The 18,107-nt window shown below is 45.9% G+C and overlaps 1 protein-coding gene across 7 annotated transcripts in view; it reads right to left on the bottom strand.

The window, feature by feature from the left end:
* Positions 1 to 5,214: 5,214 nt before the first annotated feature.
* Positions 5,215 to 18,107, bottom strand: part of KCNIP1 (potassium voltage-gated channel interacting protein 1) — a 150,481-nt gene continuing 137,588 nt past the window's right edge. For 5 of the 7 annotated variants that reach the window (XM_072347932.1, XM_072347930.1, XM_072347929.1 and 2 more), the window contains 6 exons: positions 14,284 to 14,353; positions 13,675 to 13,745; positions 12,119 to 12,226; positions 11,461 to 11,565; positions 10,883 to 10,945; positions 5,222 to 9,882 (listed from right to left, as the gene is read on the bottom strand). In XM_072347932.1, coding sequence (XP_072204033.1) covers positions 9,835 to 9,882; positions 10,883 to 10,945; positions 11,461 to 11,565; positions 12,119 to 12,226; positions 13,675 to 13,745; positions 14,284 to 14,353 — 465 coding nt within the window. In that variant the 3' untranslated portion in view covers positions 5,222 to 9,834. Of the gene's footprint in view, positions 9,883 to 10,882; positions 10,946 to 11,460; positions 11,566 to 12,118; positions 12,227 to 13,674; positions 13,746 to 14,283; positions 14,354 to 18,107 lie in introns of all 7 variants that reach the window. The other 2 variants (XM_072347931.1, XM_072347933.1) reach the window with 1 other exon arrangement.

Here is an 18,107-nt window from a genome sequence, read left to right as displayed (position 1 = left end):
AAAATTGCAATCTCTCCTTTGGGTTTTAAATCTCAGGAAATGCAAAGACTTACCAGCATTTGCACAGTTCAGTACAGCTATGGATGGGGTCCCCAGCCAGCTCCATGGGTCCTGGGGAGTGTTGACACACTGGGACAGGTTGCCCAAGGAGGCTGTGGATGCTTCATCCCTGCAGACATTCAAGGCCAGGCTGGATGTGGCTCTGGGCAGCCTGGTCTGCTGGTTGGCAACCCTGCACACAGCAGGGGGTTGGAACTGGATGAGCATTGTGGTCCCTTTCAACCCACCCAGGCCATCCTATGATTCTATGTTTGAGTTTGAACATGGTTACAGTCCTGGAGTACCCCCAGGCACTGACACAATTAACACCACCAGTTCCTATGACCAAGAATCCGAGCCATTTCTAAAGCAATGGAAAACACCAACCACCTGTATGTCATTGCTCACCGACGCTGAGAAAGCACCCAGTGTGTCCTGAAAGGCCCTCTGTCCTATTTACTGCTGCAGTCACACTTGCAGCAGATCACACGCACCCAAAGCAGTTACAGTGCAACTGGAAAAGTACTGAGCAGTGTCCCTGTTGGCACCCCGAGCCCCGGTGCACTCCCAAGGAACTTGTTTATGACAGGGCCATACATCTGCCTGCAGAACGCACGCACTGCACCGCGAGGGAGACTGCAAGAGAAGGAAGAGAACCAACGCTGTCATTAATGTCACTATTAACAACTGCCTTCTATCACCACGTTGAGGTATTTGAAATGAATTTCTCACTACTTCACATCAGATGCCGCCGAGCTGATGGGACAGCAGTGAAGCAGAGAGCCACGGTATGTGACGTGTTTCAGACAGAGTACATCAGCAGTACCATAATAGATGATGAACGTGATCATTTGTAATGCTGAAACCTGTGCACAGAGCTTCTTCCCACATTATGGTGTTTCTATGTTTCTGTGTTGATTAAACACACTTGGAAAATATCAAGTTAATCCCTTACAAAGCCAACGAGTTTTATAGCCAAAAATTTGCTCTGAACAGAAGCATCTCTCTTAGAGATGACACAGATTTGTGTCTCTTTTTCTGAGCACCAGTTGCTAACAGCAGAGCCCCGCTGTGCAGCAGCACTCCGTACCTGGTGCCTCCTGGGACTCCGTACTGGGGTGCAGTGCTGGGACTGAAGAGCTCCTCAGAAGTTGTGTGCCTGATTTGGTGAGGCCATGCAGAAACTGCTCCTGAGCCCACGCAGTGCTGCCCTGCAGAGCCATCCTGATTCTCCACAGCCAACTCAGGTGCACCTCCAGGAGAGCCAGGTGTGGGGTGTCTACAGCCACCAGGTAGACGTGGCCTGAGCAAGAACACAGCACAGCCATTCATTCCATCAGTCATGCAAGGCAATATGTGGGCGATTTCCTGACCCCTGCAGTCTGAGCCCAAAGGCATCCCTACCACTGCTGTTGCTTTCTCATCTATATATTTAGGTCAGGCTAAAATTGCACCTATTAAAAAAAAATAGCTTGTGCAGAATATTTGAGAAATGGGAGGGAGGGGAGCCAGGAGGCCAACCTTCCATGACACAGCTTACAGTACTTCAGTGGTGTAGCTCAGACTGTCCAGCAGGTCCCAGCTGCACGCTGAGATCTAAACCCACTGCCCTTTCATGGCTGATTCACTCCATCGCAGGCTCTTTGCAATCCAAATCTGAGCTTAAATTCTGTATTTTGCAATGAGAGCACCCTGTCCTTACCTCCAAAACACACTGTGCTTCCCCTCCTCCCCCAAATGTACAAACTAAATTACTTGTATTTGAAAGAAGGAAAACTATCTTTCCTCCATGGTGAATGCCAGCCCCCTTGGGGCCATCTGTAGAGCAGCATGGAAGCTCTCCTAACTGCCTTGGAACCACCAAAGGACACTGCTGCAATGCACCAACACCGTTGTTTTCTGGGCAGTGTTGCTGACTGACATCTACTGCATCACCTCAGAAATGAGAGTATTGGACTTCTGTGCAGCTCGGGGCAGGGGGAGCACACAGAAGTGCTTGGAACTGTGGGATGGGACTGCCTGCTGCCCATGGCAGTCTCAGCATATCTGCCAAGTAGCTGTGCTCAGGGGGCAGTTCTGGACTCTGCTTGGTCTGTGCAAGGAAGCTGGGGCTGTGGGGGAGCTGCAGAGCCGCCTCTCCTTGAAAACAAACAAGGAATGGGCAGTCAGGGCCCGGCTGCCCATATATCAATGCACTAAAAATACCTCGAGAGCGAAACCATAGAAGACCAGCCAGACAACATCTATTTCTCCCCTCTTAGCCAAGTGTGAAGAAAGACAAAGGAGGAAAAATCCCAGTGCCGGGAACAGGTCTGACCAGCTGTGCCACATTTCTCTGCTCACCCTCCTCTCTAACACACAGACCCACACAGGGCTCTGTATATCTCATCCAGACTTTGTCAGCACTGTGAGGCACCTCCAGCCCCTACCCCAAGTGGGCTTCAGCCCATTGCCACTAACTTTCCTCAAACCCCAAACAGGACATCTTTACCTTCCAGTCAGCAAGGTGTTTGGCTGCTGTCACCACAGAGGTCACACAGAATATTGTTAAGTGCTGCACCAAACCCGTTGTAAAGTGTCACTAAAGGAACAGTACATCTCTTCCTGTCCATGAGATTTCTCAACGCTGCTTTTACAGTATCTAAAATTACCTACAGGTCTCTGCAATGTCGCACAGATTTCTGCAGTGATCTTTTCTGTCCCACTGAGCTGGGTTCCTCAGGCCCTGGAATATCCTTTGCTTGGGCTGTAATGAGATTTCTGTTCCAAACAGAGATTAAGGCCAACTTGCTCTCAGAAACGGGAGTCTTCCAATTCAGAAATTCTCCTTTTTGGGTTTGCAGCTTCCAAAATACCTTCCCTCATCTTCCTGGCTTTGCATTCTTCACGTTATTGTGTGACGTGCATGAAATATTCACTGCCACAGTAAGGCTCACGCTTAAAATACACTGTTTGTTTTATTGCTGAAACCACCACAAAGTATTCCTCTAACTGAGATCGACCTTCTTTTCCTTTCAAAATGCCTCTTACTCGCTCATGCTTCACTTTAAGGGAGGCCGATACAGAAAACAGTTCAGCTGCTTGTTTGTCGCAGATGTCCTTAAAGATTTGAGCATTATGTTATCACAACTTAATGTGATATGAAACACATGCTGGGTAAGTCATCTACTCAGCAAAACTGATTTTCAGAAGTCCAAAACTAAAACTGAGAACTTGGAAGTAACTTTGCAATGCCCAGCCCTAGGACTGAATAAATAGATCTACCTTGACTCTTTAAAATCAGCACTTTCCAATCATGTGCCATCCTTCTAGAAAGTTCTGGATCCATCCAGGCTTACCACAAAATGCTAATGGCAGTGATGACTGCACATTACTAACCCTGGTTCTTCTACTTCCATCTTCCACAACGTTGGTAAATGTTGACTGTTGGCTTTCCCTGCAAACATTAACATTGAATACATGCAGGGAAGCAGAAATGTGGCTTTATCATTCTCGTGCTCCTCAGCTGCAGGCCTGACCTATAGCTTGGGTTTAGGAAACAGTGGGGATGGAGTCATGAGAAAGCCTGTGTTGTAGGAAAGGAAGGTCACGGGCTTTTGTGAGGAGCGTTCAGGCTGACCAGAACGGCCTCATTCTTACATCTTTTACCTGGATTCCTGGTTCAGGGTGAGGGCAGTTACCATCCAGGCTGATTTTCTTCTGCAGCTAGGCTTCAGATCAGAAGGGCCTTCAATGAGCAGAGCCCTGCTTTGCTGTGCTGCAACCCATCTTCCATTTCATGGCTGCTGGCTGGGATGTACATCCCAACATTTAATTCTGAAAGTGCGCCAGGTTTTCAAAGGAAAGACTCCCCTCTTCCACCAGAAGCACTGCAATGCAGATCAGCGCCTGTTCCTATCAGCAGCTCTCATGCTCAATTAGGAGCACGCAATACCCCAGTACCATGTTGGCTACTCCACACTCCTCTGCGTGCAGCACCTGAAACCACCTACACCACTCAAACACAACCCTGGTGAGCAGCAGATGAGTTCCCAAGAGGATCTCACCATCTCCAGCCTTGTAGTGTACGAAGGCACACAGGACTTCTGCTTATGCAGTTCCCACATCTGATCCTACACAGCCATCTCCTGCCCCTTGCAGTGCTGTCAGAACCTGCCGGCTGCTGGCCCTCACTGACATCTAGCGTTCCCTGTGTGAGCTTCACAGGCAGCAAAAGCACTTTGCCAAGTGTTTATTTTACCTGACCTTGCAGAGTGGTCAGACTCTGCTTTCCAACAGCCAGACATCTATTGGTTTGCTGCTGAAAACACAGCATTAATTATTGAAGCTGTATGTTCCGATGAAACCAAGCCCACACTCCTTGCTGGCAGCACATGGGCTACGTGTCACTGACCCAGCACATAACTTGTTAACTGTGGAAAGGGCAGCAGTGGTTCCTGGGACATCTCTGGTCAGCAGACCTAGCAGCAGGTGTTATGAGTAGTATTAAAACCACCAGATTTCACAGAGCAATTTGTTAAATCGGGTTAAATCACACTATCCCCAAATGCTCCCAGCCGCATCCTACTCCAGTACAGGGTCAAGACTCACTTTCTCCAGCAGGTTGCACAGTTTCCGTGTATTTCCATCTCAGATGCATTTTCTGACTGAGAGAACCGCACAGTCAGTAAGTTCTGCTCATGAGGAGGTCGTGATGCCAGGTCTCTTCTCCTCCGCCTCTGCTGTGCCTGCACAAAGGAGCAAAGGTCACAGAATTAATCTCATAGTATGAGGGCTTTGAGTTCTAAAGTAACCGCTTCCATATGCTGAGCTGCAGCACACCGATACTTCTCTCTCTATCACACCCTGGGGGACTCTCCCAGAGAAGCAGTGTGGTCAGTGCTAATGGTCAGCACAGCACGCAGCCACTTAAGCAGATCCGGCGCTTAAAAACATGAATCAAAAGCAAACACATACAGCTGCGTGCCAAACTGTGCAGCCACTGGTGCAACCTGGTGCTGTGAGAGGTGCCAGCCAGGAGCTTCAACTGCTGTAGATCACTGAGCAGCAGCTGTGCCTCTGTCCATGGAAGTGCCATCACCCTGCATAGACAACAGTGCTGGTTGCTCACTCTCTGCTTGCTGGCAGCACACACAGCCAGCTGGCATGGGCTGCAGTGGGACTGAGGCTGTGTTTCACACAGACACCTTTATTTTTCACATTTCTGCAAGTATGCAAGACAGTACTTCTCGTCTTGGGATGTGCTGGTGGATATATTATACCCCACATGATGAAGCCGACCAAATCTTCAAATACGTATCTACATCCATACAGATATATATCATCTAGTAAAATTTCTTCTGCAATTCTCCATGTGCCAGAATGGATGTTTTCAACAAATCAGGGATAAAGGGACATGGAGAGCTTTATTTTTCATCTCTCTACAATAAAGTGGTGCTTCCATGTTCTTCATTGTAGTCCCCGTTACTTGGATGCACTCAAGCAAAACACCAAAGAGAAAAAAAAGATGTCTATAAGCTTTTAGTTTTTACTGTTCCAAAACAGTACTGGTGAAGCAGATCGAGCATTTCCAAGCTCTGATTCACACCAGGGACAAACAGAGGTGTATGTCACCACACCCAACAGACGAGCATCCCCTGATCAGTAATGGAAACAAGTCATTACCATGTAAATGTTGCTTGAGCAGTTTAACAGCCCAGTGTGCAGACTGATATGTGGTTCCATCAGCCTTCTTTGTAAAGACCATCGTTAACCTGACAGCATCCCGTAAGAGAAAAATACATACTGGGTGTACAGGAGGACGCCCTCCTTCAGACATGTCGTTTTTATTATTAAAATCCACATCTTTAAAACCATTCAACAAAATGTAATACAAACTGCCATCGGATAACAGCATTTTTAATAGAAGCGATGCACCGCCGCTCCACCAGCATGGCTTTAAGTTTGCACAACTGACACCAGCAGCACTTTGCCACAAGTCTTTCACGGCACTCCCACGAGCTGCTGCCATCTTAGCAGTGATCACACACAGACATGAAGGTGTTCTGCTCTTACCATGTGCTGCAGCCAGGCAACGCCAAAGTCCTGCCTGCGGCGCTGGAACCTTCATACATCTGCACCCTCAGGTTTGCAACTCAACATACAGTTACTGACAGTATTGCAATGCATAACAGGAAAACATACATCGACAACAACAGACAGATTACATTGTTGTTTGCATTTTTTTTTTTGCATCATCATTCATCATATTCCTATCTTTCAACAGATGGTTGCCTAAAGCACGTGTTAGAAAGGCTCTTTCTTCTTCAGAAAACGCTGGCATGAAAATGCAGATTAATGCTCGCAAGTAGTGAAACAGTCAGACTTACAATGCAGACATTACTGAAACATCCACAGCTTCAAGAAAATGTGCACAGCTGAGAGCACTGGCGGACTCTGACTGTACCTTAGCAGGCGGTGCAGCAGCCACCTTCACATAACTGGCAGGAGGATTGATGGCGAGATGAGATCAGAACAGTATACTATGTTTTATTTAGAAAGCCGTAGCAGTAAGTATTTGCCATAAATATTGCAAGCCTCATTTATGAGCGATGAGAGGCTTTGCAAGCTTACAAACTAACGTTCACCGAGAACATAAAAGGCAAACCCAAAGACATTTCCATGCAGAGTACGACTCTCTCATAGTCACTGGATCTCTGTCACCTGCCACATGCGTAGATGCTGCTCATAGAAAGACCCGAGGCCCTCAGGGACTGATGCACACAAGCCTCTGGCTGCTATCAGTGGGATCGTAGACAAACACAGGAGATTAAATGGTTTCACAAAGCCAACTGCTCTGTCATAGCCAGAATTTATGATCAGAGCTACAGGAAATACTGCTGTTGTGCGTCACGTGGCAAATCCTCCTATTGCAGCAACAGACTTACAATCACAGAATGGTTTGAGTTGGAAGGAACCCTTTAAGGACATCTGGTCCAACTCCCTGCACTGAACAGGGACACCTGCACTAAATCGGGTGCTCAGAGCCCCATTCAGCCTGACCTTGAGTGTCTCCAGCAGTGGTGCATCCACCTCATCTCTGGGCTCTGATTATGGCTTAGGGGCAGAGTCAGGACCAGAGCAGCTTTCAGCATCTCCCTCTCTCCCTAACGCACGCCCATCATTACTGGGGACTGAAAAAAACCTACAGCAGCGCAGAAGAGGAGATACCAAAAGCATAAGAGCACTAATAGTAGCCTGGCTTCAGCAATGCACTTAAAGCTATGTTAAGAGTAACAGGCAGATGTTTCAGGTACGTTGCTCAGTCAGGCTGTACTTGAAGCAGAGTAGTCCTGGTCCATGGGACACAACACTTCTGTTAGTGGAGGCTGAAAACTCAGGCCAAATTCATCAGACTGGCCCCAAAAATTAGTTTAGCTCCAGGGACTGCAAGTATCATGTGGCTAATAACGCTTCTGTTCTAATGAAAAAGGCACATTCCAATTCTGAGAAATATTCAGGCTACGTATGCCATCTTGTGAGCACATTTGGAGCATCACTGTTAGAGGTGAAGGACACTGAGTAACTCAGCACAAATGGTTCCTTTCCCTTTTCTTTTTGGTCCAGTGAAGTTACCTGCTCAGACTTACAACAGACAAATGCTCTGTAGGGATGAAGGAGAAAAAAGCAGGTTGCTTGTTACACTGAATGCTGTTATTTGCCCAAGTGGTTACAAGAAGAATCATGAAGGAATGACATAAGTTTGGGGCATTATTCCAGCTACAGCTGATGTCCTTATCAAGTGCCTATTAAACAAAAGCCAAAGAGACAATACTGGACAGCTGGAAGACAAGGCTACTCTCACGGCACTGCATCCCTTCTGTGAATCCCAGCACATCACTGGAGCTGCTCTGCTTCTGCTAGAAGGAATCTGTGGTAATTGTGTGCAAGGCAGCCAACAGGACACAGGTGTCTCTCCTGCATACAAGTAACTTCCCTCAGCTGACCAGCTGTTTTGATGACAAGTGGTCAACTTGGGGGAAGAAAGCAAAGAACACATGGAAGAGTATGCAGAAGGACAGTAAAAGGGATCGTGTCCCATCTTAAGGAATACACACAGCATTACTCTAGTACTGTTCAGACCTACTTCTACAACCAGGAATATTTCAATAGATTATTATTATTATTTTTTTTTAATATAAAACATAGGGCTGCAGAAATTAGGCATACTATATCTTTAGTGTTATAAAAAGCTTCCACTTACATAATATTTAAAATATATCTTCAGTGCCAACAGTATATTTGCAATATAATATCTGACATAATAAAAAATATATGCTTACTGGACAGGAACGATGTTGGACTACGACAGGGGATTCTCCTTTGTGTGTGGTTTGTGCAGCTGGCACAGGTGGCTGCTCCCTCCTTCCCTTGGCTTCCCAACCATCAGCTGCTTGGGAACAGCCATTTGCCTTAAGAGTCCTTTGCAAAACAGGCTGACGTGTTCCTCAGCAGACACGTCTACTGAACATAATCTGACCTTGGTATAAATTCATTACATGACTCTTCCTGCTTCACTCTTGAAAGAAACAGATCAACAATTCCCCACAGCAAAGCTTTTTGGGGTGTTAGTAAGGATCAGGACTTGTATGAGTCACACAGCTGCCTTGTGGGACACAGATTTTGCTCTAAATAATGTTGAGCTACCCTGGCAGACATTCCTGATGCTAACAGCAACCATGTAGGTGCCATTAATCTTATTTGACACTCTGTGGGTGCCAGGGCCCTTATGTGGGAACGCAGCTGCACCACCTGGCCCTTTTCTGTCACAAGTAAATCTGGAAAGCTTACATAAATCCATAGAGTAGAAAACACTTTGCTTTAACATCTAACGGAGAAACACAAATGTTCAAGTGATGCATCTAGGAAGCAGGTGCCAAACTACAGCAAAAGGACCATCACACATGGCCATGGTGCTGCTGAGGTGCACAGCGGAGAACTGCTAGGTGTCCCACAACGTACCGGGACTGCAGAAGGTGGCTGCAACCAGAGCAGGTATGCATCTTTCTCTACCAGCCCTTATAAACCTACCTGGTCCTGCAACAACTTACCATCACAAATCAGATTTGCTCTACAGTTTGAAATATACATGCTACTCATGCTTTGCTCCTTTCTGACTAACCCTGACATGAAGTTCCTTTAGTTCATGTGCTCAGGAATAGCTCCACCAGCCTCAGCATGGTGGCACCAGTGCATGTGAGAAGCGAGATCTCTGCAGAAATGGGGATGCTGGCTACACAGGCTGCCTGCTTAATGTCTTGGGTACATTCACTGTTCATTTTTACAGATGGCCCTTGTAGATTCTTTTTTTCTTTCTCAAAGCAGATTAAAGGCAAGGCATCCAGAAAACATTTTGCCATATGGTTGAACGGACCGAGCTTTTTGCTTGTAATAGGTGGCTGAATATGCTATCAACATGAGCTATCATACGCAATCAAGCTTGCTAGACTAAAGCAGGACTTGTGGCTTGCAAACAGAACGCTGTGTATTACTCATTGAGCTTCGAGCAGCAGCTCTCTCGTCAGGTTTTATTAAAGTATTTGCATGCTTCCAAAACGAAATAGAGGTCCACCGCCGTCTCTCGAGGAGGAGAGATGGGATCAGTTGCATTCAGTTGCCATTTGGTTGGGGATGTCATACAAAATCCTCACACGCTGGCTGAATAGATCATGGCTGAATTGTAAAAAGCTTTCACCCAGAAAGGAGGTCTTTGTTACACACGCAGTCTCTGACTCTTCTGGTGCTTTCCAGGCATGGTTACATCACGTTCTCAAAGAGCTGTAAGGACCGCATGATATTGTCATCCTGAAAGCAATGAGAAGACATGTTCAAGAAAGGAGCACTGAGGAACACAACTCCTAACCTGGCAGGGCACAGGAGGGGGCTCTGCAGGCAACAGTCTTGCTTTCCATCCTCAGTGAGCTTAAATGGATTCAGCAGATAGGTCCCAATTCAGAAAAGCCATGCTTTTACTTCAGCACCTTGACTGGTTTGAGGCATGCAAGCACAGGACTTTCTCCTAAGCTTGGCTTGCAGCACAGGCTGTGCATCACTGAAGAAAAGCTGAACCAGCACTGAAGCTGCACCCTCAGATATCAGCACCTACTGCTCTGCACTGATCCTGAATACGAAGGTGTGTATTTAGTTTCATCTGCTTCTAAAGCCCAAATGAAATGACAGCTCTGAATGGACAAACATGCTGCCATGAAGGACCACTTCCTCACAGAAACACCTCGGGTTCAAAACAAGAATACATGAAATCTCAGCCTCTCTCAGGCCCCTGGATCCAAATGAGAGACCAGGTTGCTTCTCAAGAAGCACTGAAACTGTACTTAGAATTATTCTGGTTATTACTTCAAAGAAATAATGACACGTTTCCCTATGAACTCAGTTATTACAACACTCAGAATAACTGCAACATCAAAATTATGTTCCAAATTGAGCAACTTCAGAGATCTACAGCATCTCATTCCTCTATCTTCTTAGGAGGTACCAACTTGGAAAGGTGTTATCCCTACACCCCCAGCCAGAGCAGCATCCACCTCACTCATCCTAACACAGCTCAGTGATGCCCTGCATGGGGAACCAACCCTCCAGCAGCACATTAACCATCCTGACCCCCCAATCCACAGCTCAGCAGCCTCACAGAGCACCACCAATCCTACAGCTGCTTTTGGTTTTTTAGAGAGGAAAGGAAACCCGGGATCTGGAGTGGCACCTCCTTGCAAATGAAGTTTGCTGGAAGTGAAAATGAATATCGTGGCATGTCCTTCACCTTTCGTTGCGCTTAGCATTGCATCCTTACCTCCTGACACGATTCGATAAACTCATCTAAAGTTACTACACCATCTTTGTTTTTATCCATTTTCTGCAAAATAAAAACAAGCATTTAGTTCCCATAGATAACACGGTGGTTCTAGTATAACATCTTATGTGCTGTAACTTGAATAAACCTAGGGCATGTGACCTATATTACAGACTCAATATCACTGGTTAAATTTGCTGGCAGATAAGGACTGGTTCACTCTCATATTTGTAGGTCATCTCAACTTGTACCTTTCTTATACACATGCAGCAACCTCTGCTCATATTACATCATTTATTTCTTCACTGCCTCACCATATTATTGCTGTCTGTCCTATTGATAGGAGAAGCACCAGATGACTGTGATACATTCAATGGATAGATAACATCCCATTGCAAAGGTTTGGGCTAAGTTGAAGAGGATACCTCAGACTCAAGAATTCAGCAGGCACTGTAGTGCTTGGATGCTACTAGAATTTGTTTCAGGATGTACAGTAGGAAACAGCAAGATAGCTGGGATTAATCTTAAAGTGCATCAGTGAATAGTTCAGGTGTTGGGAAATATCAGAAATCAAGTACCTGGAAGAACACTTCTACATGCTGCCTTGGAGCATCTTCCTTCAGCACTGGATACGTGTACTTTCCCATCATATCATAGATTGCCTTTACTATATCCATCATCTCCTTCAGTAGTGACACGACAAGAGAAGCACAACAGGGAAATTAATAGAAATGATCGCACATTTATTTCTTTTACTGCCCTTTTCTTTACCCTCTCCTGTTAACAAGATAGCACAGATCACATACGCATATCTGCTGTCAGAACTAAGAACACATGCATGCAGACAGACGCATCTTCAGATATATGCTAACCTATAAATCTGGGGGGCTTGTGGTGCTCTGGGTGAGCCCACATCACACAGTGAAGCCAGAAGCCCCTTATATAGCTCGGTCACCAAGTACCTGCTGTCATCATCCCCTGCCCCTCAAAGTACTGCACTGCTCATAGATTACATCAGGATTTTTCTTCAGGTAAGAGCTAAGCATTAAAGCCAGTGTAACCATAGGAAAACGCATCTATAAAATAATATGATCACTTTCCACTTTCTTAGACAGAAAAACACTCAGGTCCAGTTTTATATGTTTGATGAAGCTCTACGCAACATTAATTGTGCTATGCAACAGAAACAAGTCAGCTCTCATAGAAATCAACCACATTTGTCACAAACAGCCCTACCTCCTTGTTTATGTAGCCATCCTTATTTATGTCGTACAGGTTAAACGTCCACCTTAGCTTTTCATGAACTGTTCCCCGCAACAGAATGGACAACGCCATCACAAAATCCTGGTTTGAAGCAGAGAGAGAAATGAGAATCTGAGTAACATCCTTTCCCGAGTCACATCCCTCATTACATCCACCAAGGGAGTTACCTTTCTAGGATGAATGTATCCTCTCTGACTGAACTCAATGGACACAGCACCCGCTCAGATGACCTGAGCAGTGTTAAGAAATGTGTAAGAGGTAACTGGGAAAAACCCCAACAGTCCCCAATTACTCAACTGTACATCCCTCTCTGTGCCCACCTTGAGAGGGATGGTAAGATTCCAGACCCCTCTGCCACATAGGGAAGCTCAGGTTTTGTCCTCTGGCAAAACACAACACATTTAGCCAGGTGTGGTTCCCACCTCTACTAACTCAAGCTGGGACACGGTATTTTGTTTGCATTTTCAGTTTACAGTGGAGTTATTGCTTCCGATAACACTGATTTATTGTTTGTGCTGCACAATGGTTCAGCAGCACTGCTGTATTTGTTAGTACAGCTTCAAGCTAAAGCAACTACACTCTACCTGGTGCCTCATTTAACATGCTTGGCCTGCCCTGTGTCATCTCCATTGGCTCTGCACGGGGCAGAGCACCGCTTCCTAAAGACCTTTGTTCCTTTATACCCACACTCAAGAGAAATTAAAGTCTGCTGAACAATACAAAAAAGGGGACAAAATGCTTACATTTGATAACTACCAAAGAGACTGATTTTCCAGGAAGGAAAGCTCAGCGTTTTTTAATATACTTGTCTAAGCATTTTGCTGTGGGTCAGTCCATTTAGGACTCATAAAGTTCTCCAAGAAGAGCTGGTACAGGCAGAACTCCCACTGCAGCCATCACTACGGAGATGCACTTACATACAGCAACCTTCCCACATTTGATCAGTAATTTCTCTGTCACACTTTGGACTAATGAGGATTTGGCCAGCTTGATGGTATAAGGCAGGGCTGCCCAGCATCTCCACCATTTTCTGTTTGCAAACACAGGCTGCAGGTACGGGCTGGATTTAGTATTCCTCATGAACTGTGTGAGATCCCTGTTGAACATCTCAAATCAGCTTTGAAAATGCATATATTCCAGAAACGTACACATGAAACCCTGCAATGCCAGGTGCAGGAAGCATGAGCTTCTCTGGTCTTTCTTATCTGTGCCACTCGCTGGTCTCTGCTCACATGGGACTTTTACAGCCCTCTGCTTTCTGCTACATAAACCACTGCACTTTCTCCCTGTGGGATTAACACTCCTTTGCTACCGACTAATGGTCTGTTTGTTTCTCCAGTGGAAAGGAAACCAATCTATTTGCATGAGAAGCCTGCATTAAGCAGAATGAGATTTGGGCATTTCAGATGGTTGTAGCCCTCCAGCCCATAGCCCAGCAAATCCCATAGTTTACAATGAAGTATGGATGGGGAAGCTAGAACACACAGACCCGAGAAAAAAGGCATTAAGACAGGACCCAAAACAGTTACCTCAAACTTCACTGAGCCATTCTGTGCAGTGTCAAATGCGTTAAAGAGATAATGTGCATACATGCTAGCATCTGGAAAACACAAAAGGCATCGATTGGTACAACAGCTCCTTACACACCACTGGCTCTCAGCAACCTCTCATTCAGCATAAAGCCATCCTTAAAGCATTGCCACTCTATGAGCTAGTAAATATTAACACAGACTTGCAGAAACCACAACCCAACCCCACTGAATGCAAAAGGTTTTATTGCACAGGGCATGATCTGGATTGTGGGGCAGTGCTTGCAAGAATGAGTGCAAAAACAGCACACGAGTGTATCTCCAGAGCCAATGCAGCATTAGCTCCGAAAGCAACTCCATCTCACAGCAGCACATTGCTCTGTGGCTGATGACTACTGGCAATCTCTAACACGGGTTTGCCTTTATTCTTGTTACCCAGCTATTCAAAGGGCCTTCATCAATGTTCTTACCATACTTGTGTTTTTGTGCAGGACCCTGCAGCCCTTACCTCACTTTCCTAGCACAGATTATCCAAGCAGCTTTGCAGCCAGGTAACAACAATGTGCATTAAAGCACGCTTCAATAAACCTAACAAAACATCCAGCTTACCTCCGTGAGGAAAAAACTGTGCATAGATCTGTTTGAACGTCTCTTCATTAACCACCCCACTAGGACATTCCTGTCGGAAAAAAAAGAAACAAAATCCAATCAAAACACACACCCCAGCTTCATGTTAAGGTTCATTTGCAAAACTGCACGAGCCCAAAGAGAGCAATTAGACAGATCACACCCCTGCTCCCACAGCGCTCTGGATGCTCGAGCTGCACAGCTGAAGAAATTAAAACAATTCAGATTTCATCTCAAGCATCTCACAGACTTGGTTCACCAATATCAACATTGTTAACAGTGTTTTCAGCAGTGTTTAATTCCTTCTTTTAACAGACGACAGCCAGCTCGTGTTTTCTGTCACATGAAGGCCTCCTCTAATACATCACAAATCACTGCCCCGTCCCTCTATATTAGCCCTGAGTAGCCAGATACCCCCACACCAGCTCCATGGAGGCTAACAGTACATGCCAACAAATTCTCAAACACAAGCACTGGTATGAGGCTTGAAACTAGAAGATAATTTCAGGACAGCCCAAGTAAAATTCAGGACCAGTTTTAGCTTTGCTGTGTGCCTCAATCCAGAGGCTTAATTAAAAAGCAAACCCCAAATCTGAACAAGCAAACCCCAGCTCTCACAAACCAAGGCAAGTCAGCAGCAGGATGCAGCTTTACCTCCCAGTCAGCCACCCTAAGCCACTGTCCATCCCTCTGCATATGCACAGAATAACCTCCTCTGTTCCTATTTAGAGTCAGAGCTCCAAAGCCTCGTCTTGTTCAAAGGCCCTGTTTGCATGACTTTGTTTAAAAGCTCATGCATCCTGTGATATAGCATGCTTGGGTTCAACCACAGTTATATTTTTACCTAACCAGCACAAGTGACAAAATCCATTCTCAGCTGCTGCTTGGAGGACGTTGAACTTGGGATGAGCAAACTCAGGAAGCCTGAGAAAATCCCTTTGAATCCATGACACAAAGTCAGAGGAAGATTCAAGCCAGTGACTTATTGATGAGTTCTTTAGGTTGTCTTTTAAGAACAAAAGGACCTTGACAAGAAATTCTGCCATCAAGAAAAGCTTATTAACAGAAAATACGTCTGATCTGCAGCGTCACCTGCTGCTGACGTGCATTCCCCAGCCACTGGAAGGGCAGAACAAAGAAATCACTTCATCCTGTGTGAGTCACAAGAGAGCAAGGAGGGGAACTTCTGGCAACACCAAATGCACTCCCCTTCCCCACCACTATAATGCTTTAAGACAATTTATAAATACAGGGACTACCTATTATGCTCTCCATACCTTCTCCTTGCCCCAAGCCATCCCAGCAGCCCCAGCCACCATCAGTGTTCCTATACCCCCAGCCTCAGTGCATCAACACCGGGCAGGCACAGTGAGAGGATCTGCACTGCTCTCACAGAGGTGAGGTCTCCCACAGCAAGGTCTGGCCATTGGGCTTGTTTACATTTTGAGTTTCCACACAGTCCTGCTTGCTTCTGATGTTTCACCTGGAAGCCAAATGAAGTTTGCATCAGACCTCAAGGAGCTCAGTGCTGACACTGATCGCCCTGTTTAGCTGTACATAACAGGCTGATTTCAGACACATACGCTAGCAGCAATTCATTTGCGCTTAACTGATCACCATTTTGTTTTGTAAGAGTCAAATAAAGCTCAAGAGGCCTCATTAATGCTACAGCACATCTTAAGGCGGCTGACTCGAAAGAAATCTCTCCTGTGAGAAGGAGCAGATAAGCTCTGTGCCAGTTGAAATTCCACTGAAGGCAGCAGAGGTTTCCTCATGCAAGAGAAATTTCATAGCAGCGTGTAACAGCACATCCCACTCCAACGCACACAAAGCCTTCCTTTGACAGCAGCAGGTTAAATTTCACGTAAATACTTCATTTTTGTTTTTAAACCTATGAATTCTTCCCAAGTGTCTAACGTGAGAAGTGAACACTTGGTTTGTATTGTTGCCAAGCACAGAAACAACCCCAGCCTTTCTCAAAACCTCTCTATCAAGTACTGGCAGCATCCATCATGTGTATGGATCTACCTTCTCCAACTTCTCCAACACTACAGCAAAGCCAGTGTGCTCCCAACAGTCCCTTCGTTGTTTGGGTTTGCTGCTCTCTCATCGAGTCTTTGCAAAGTGTCCCTTGCAGATGGCAGCCATTCCCCTAACAGAATTCCCCTAACACCTGGCTGCTATGAATACAGCAGGACCAAGAAGGACCTCGTTCTTCCTGTGCTATTCCAAGTGCCTGCAGCCCTGTGGTAACCCAGCTGTTGCCTTGTGATTAAACACGACCCGTGCAATCAGTGAGAGCAAACAGCACGAGCTGGAGAGAAAAATGACTGCATTCCCACGGGGACTTTGAATCTCCAGATGGCACTGTAACATCATCCCAAGAAGCACACGGTTCAGTACAACAGGAAATATGGTAACAGCTGAGATGGCTTGCCTACTGTGCATAATTACTCATTCCATTGAAACCATGATTTATAGGCTAGAAAAGCTATAGCTGCCCTTTCAATTTAAACTTTAAATATTAAAGCTTCATGCACATTGCAGCCACAGCAGCTGGAAGAAAACACGCTGCTTTCCTAATGACTTGACAAAGCCAGGATCGTGCCAGCACTGTCAATTAACAACAAAACCATCAGTGGGGTCTTACTAAAGGGCCGAACTCACAAGCTAAGTGCCCTTTTATCATTATTCTTTCCCTCAGATGCAGTGCCTCTGTACTGCAAAATAACTGCAAAACTGAAGGGGGGATAAACCCCAGGTCTGTTAAGAGCTTCAAGGCTCAGGTGCCTCTGGTTTGCATCAGGGCTGTTGACACAGCCTCTCCCTCTCAGCATGGTGCCCTGCACTGGGCTCCCATACACAGCAAGGAAGGTATGTCAGCAAGATGCACTGAGTTCTGCTCCCCATTGCAGGGGGTCATATCACATTATACTGTATATTAACCTATTGAGCCCTGTCTTAAAATCCATATGCTTTGTTACTGACCAGCCTGAGCACAAAGGGGTTTCAGAAGGTTCATTTTCAGTGGTCAGACTGAGGTCCTCATGTGAAATGACTCCCTACGTCCAACAAAGGCTGCACAAGCACAACGCATGCAATAAGCCAAGATCCAAGCAGCTGTGCTGTGCTGGAGAAGTCAGGTATGTGCAAGAGATAGGATGCAACCAAATTTAAAGAACGTCAAAAATAAGGTAAGACCTTCACAACATCCAACAGGTTTCCCTCAACAGGACTTGCATTTAAGGTGGCTCAATTTTCTTTCAGCAGAGCTTCAACCAATGGACCGGACCGTTTAAGAAGTTACAGTGTTTTGCTATGACAGTAACTGAAGTGCTGCAACTGTTCAACAGAGCAACTTAAAAACCACCTGGTGTTTATTAAGCTGTCTCAATAATGACTCATTAATCATCATCAAAGCATTACCTGACACAAAACACCCGTATGACAAAACTCAGACCCTCAGGCAGTCGTGTAATGACTCTTCAACCTTCCAGGTTCATAACACATCTGTTCCATATAGCCTCAAAATCCCATTTCTATTTACTCTGAGTCCCTGTGAGGCAGCAGCAGCACACCTACATGGTGAGGCTCACTGCACTGTGGAGACCAACCCTACCAGGGAGAATTGGCTCAAGCTGAGGTTCATGAAGACCAGCACGCTGCTGCTCTGTGCATGCAGCAGTGCTAGCTGGCACGTTACCTTATTTCATCTAAACCTGTGGCCTCCTACACCCTCACCCTGATACCCATTACCTTCTGAGTTCTGCTGGGCTCTTGTCTTGTTCCCTACTTACCCTGGACTC

This window comes from Excalfactoria chinensis, chromosome 13 (assembly GCF_039878825.1).
Source record: "Excalfactoria chinensis isolate bCotChi1 chromosome 13, bCotChi1.hap2, whole genome shotgun sequence".
NCBI lineage: Eukaryota > Metazoa > Chordata > Aves > Galliformes > Phasianidae > Excalfactoria > Excalfactoria chinensis.
Note: the sequence above shows the minus strand (reverse complement) of the source record. Positions and strands in the feature narration are given on the sequence as shown.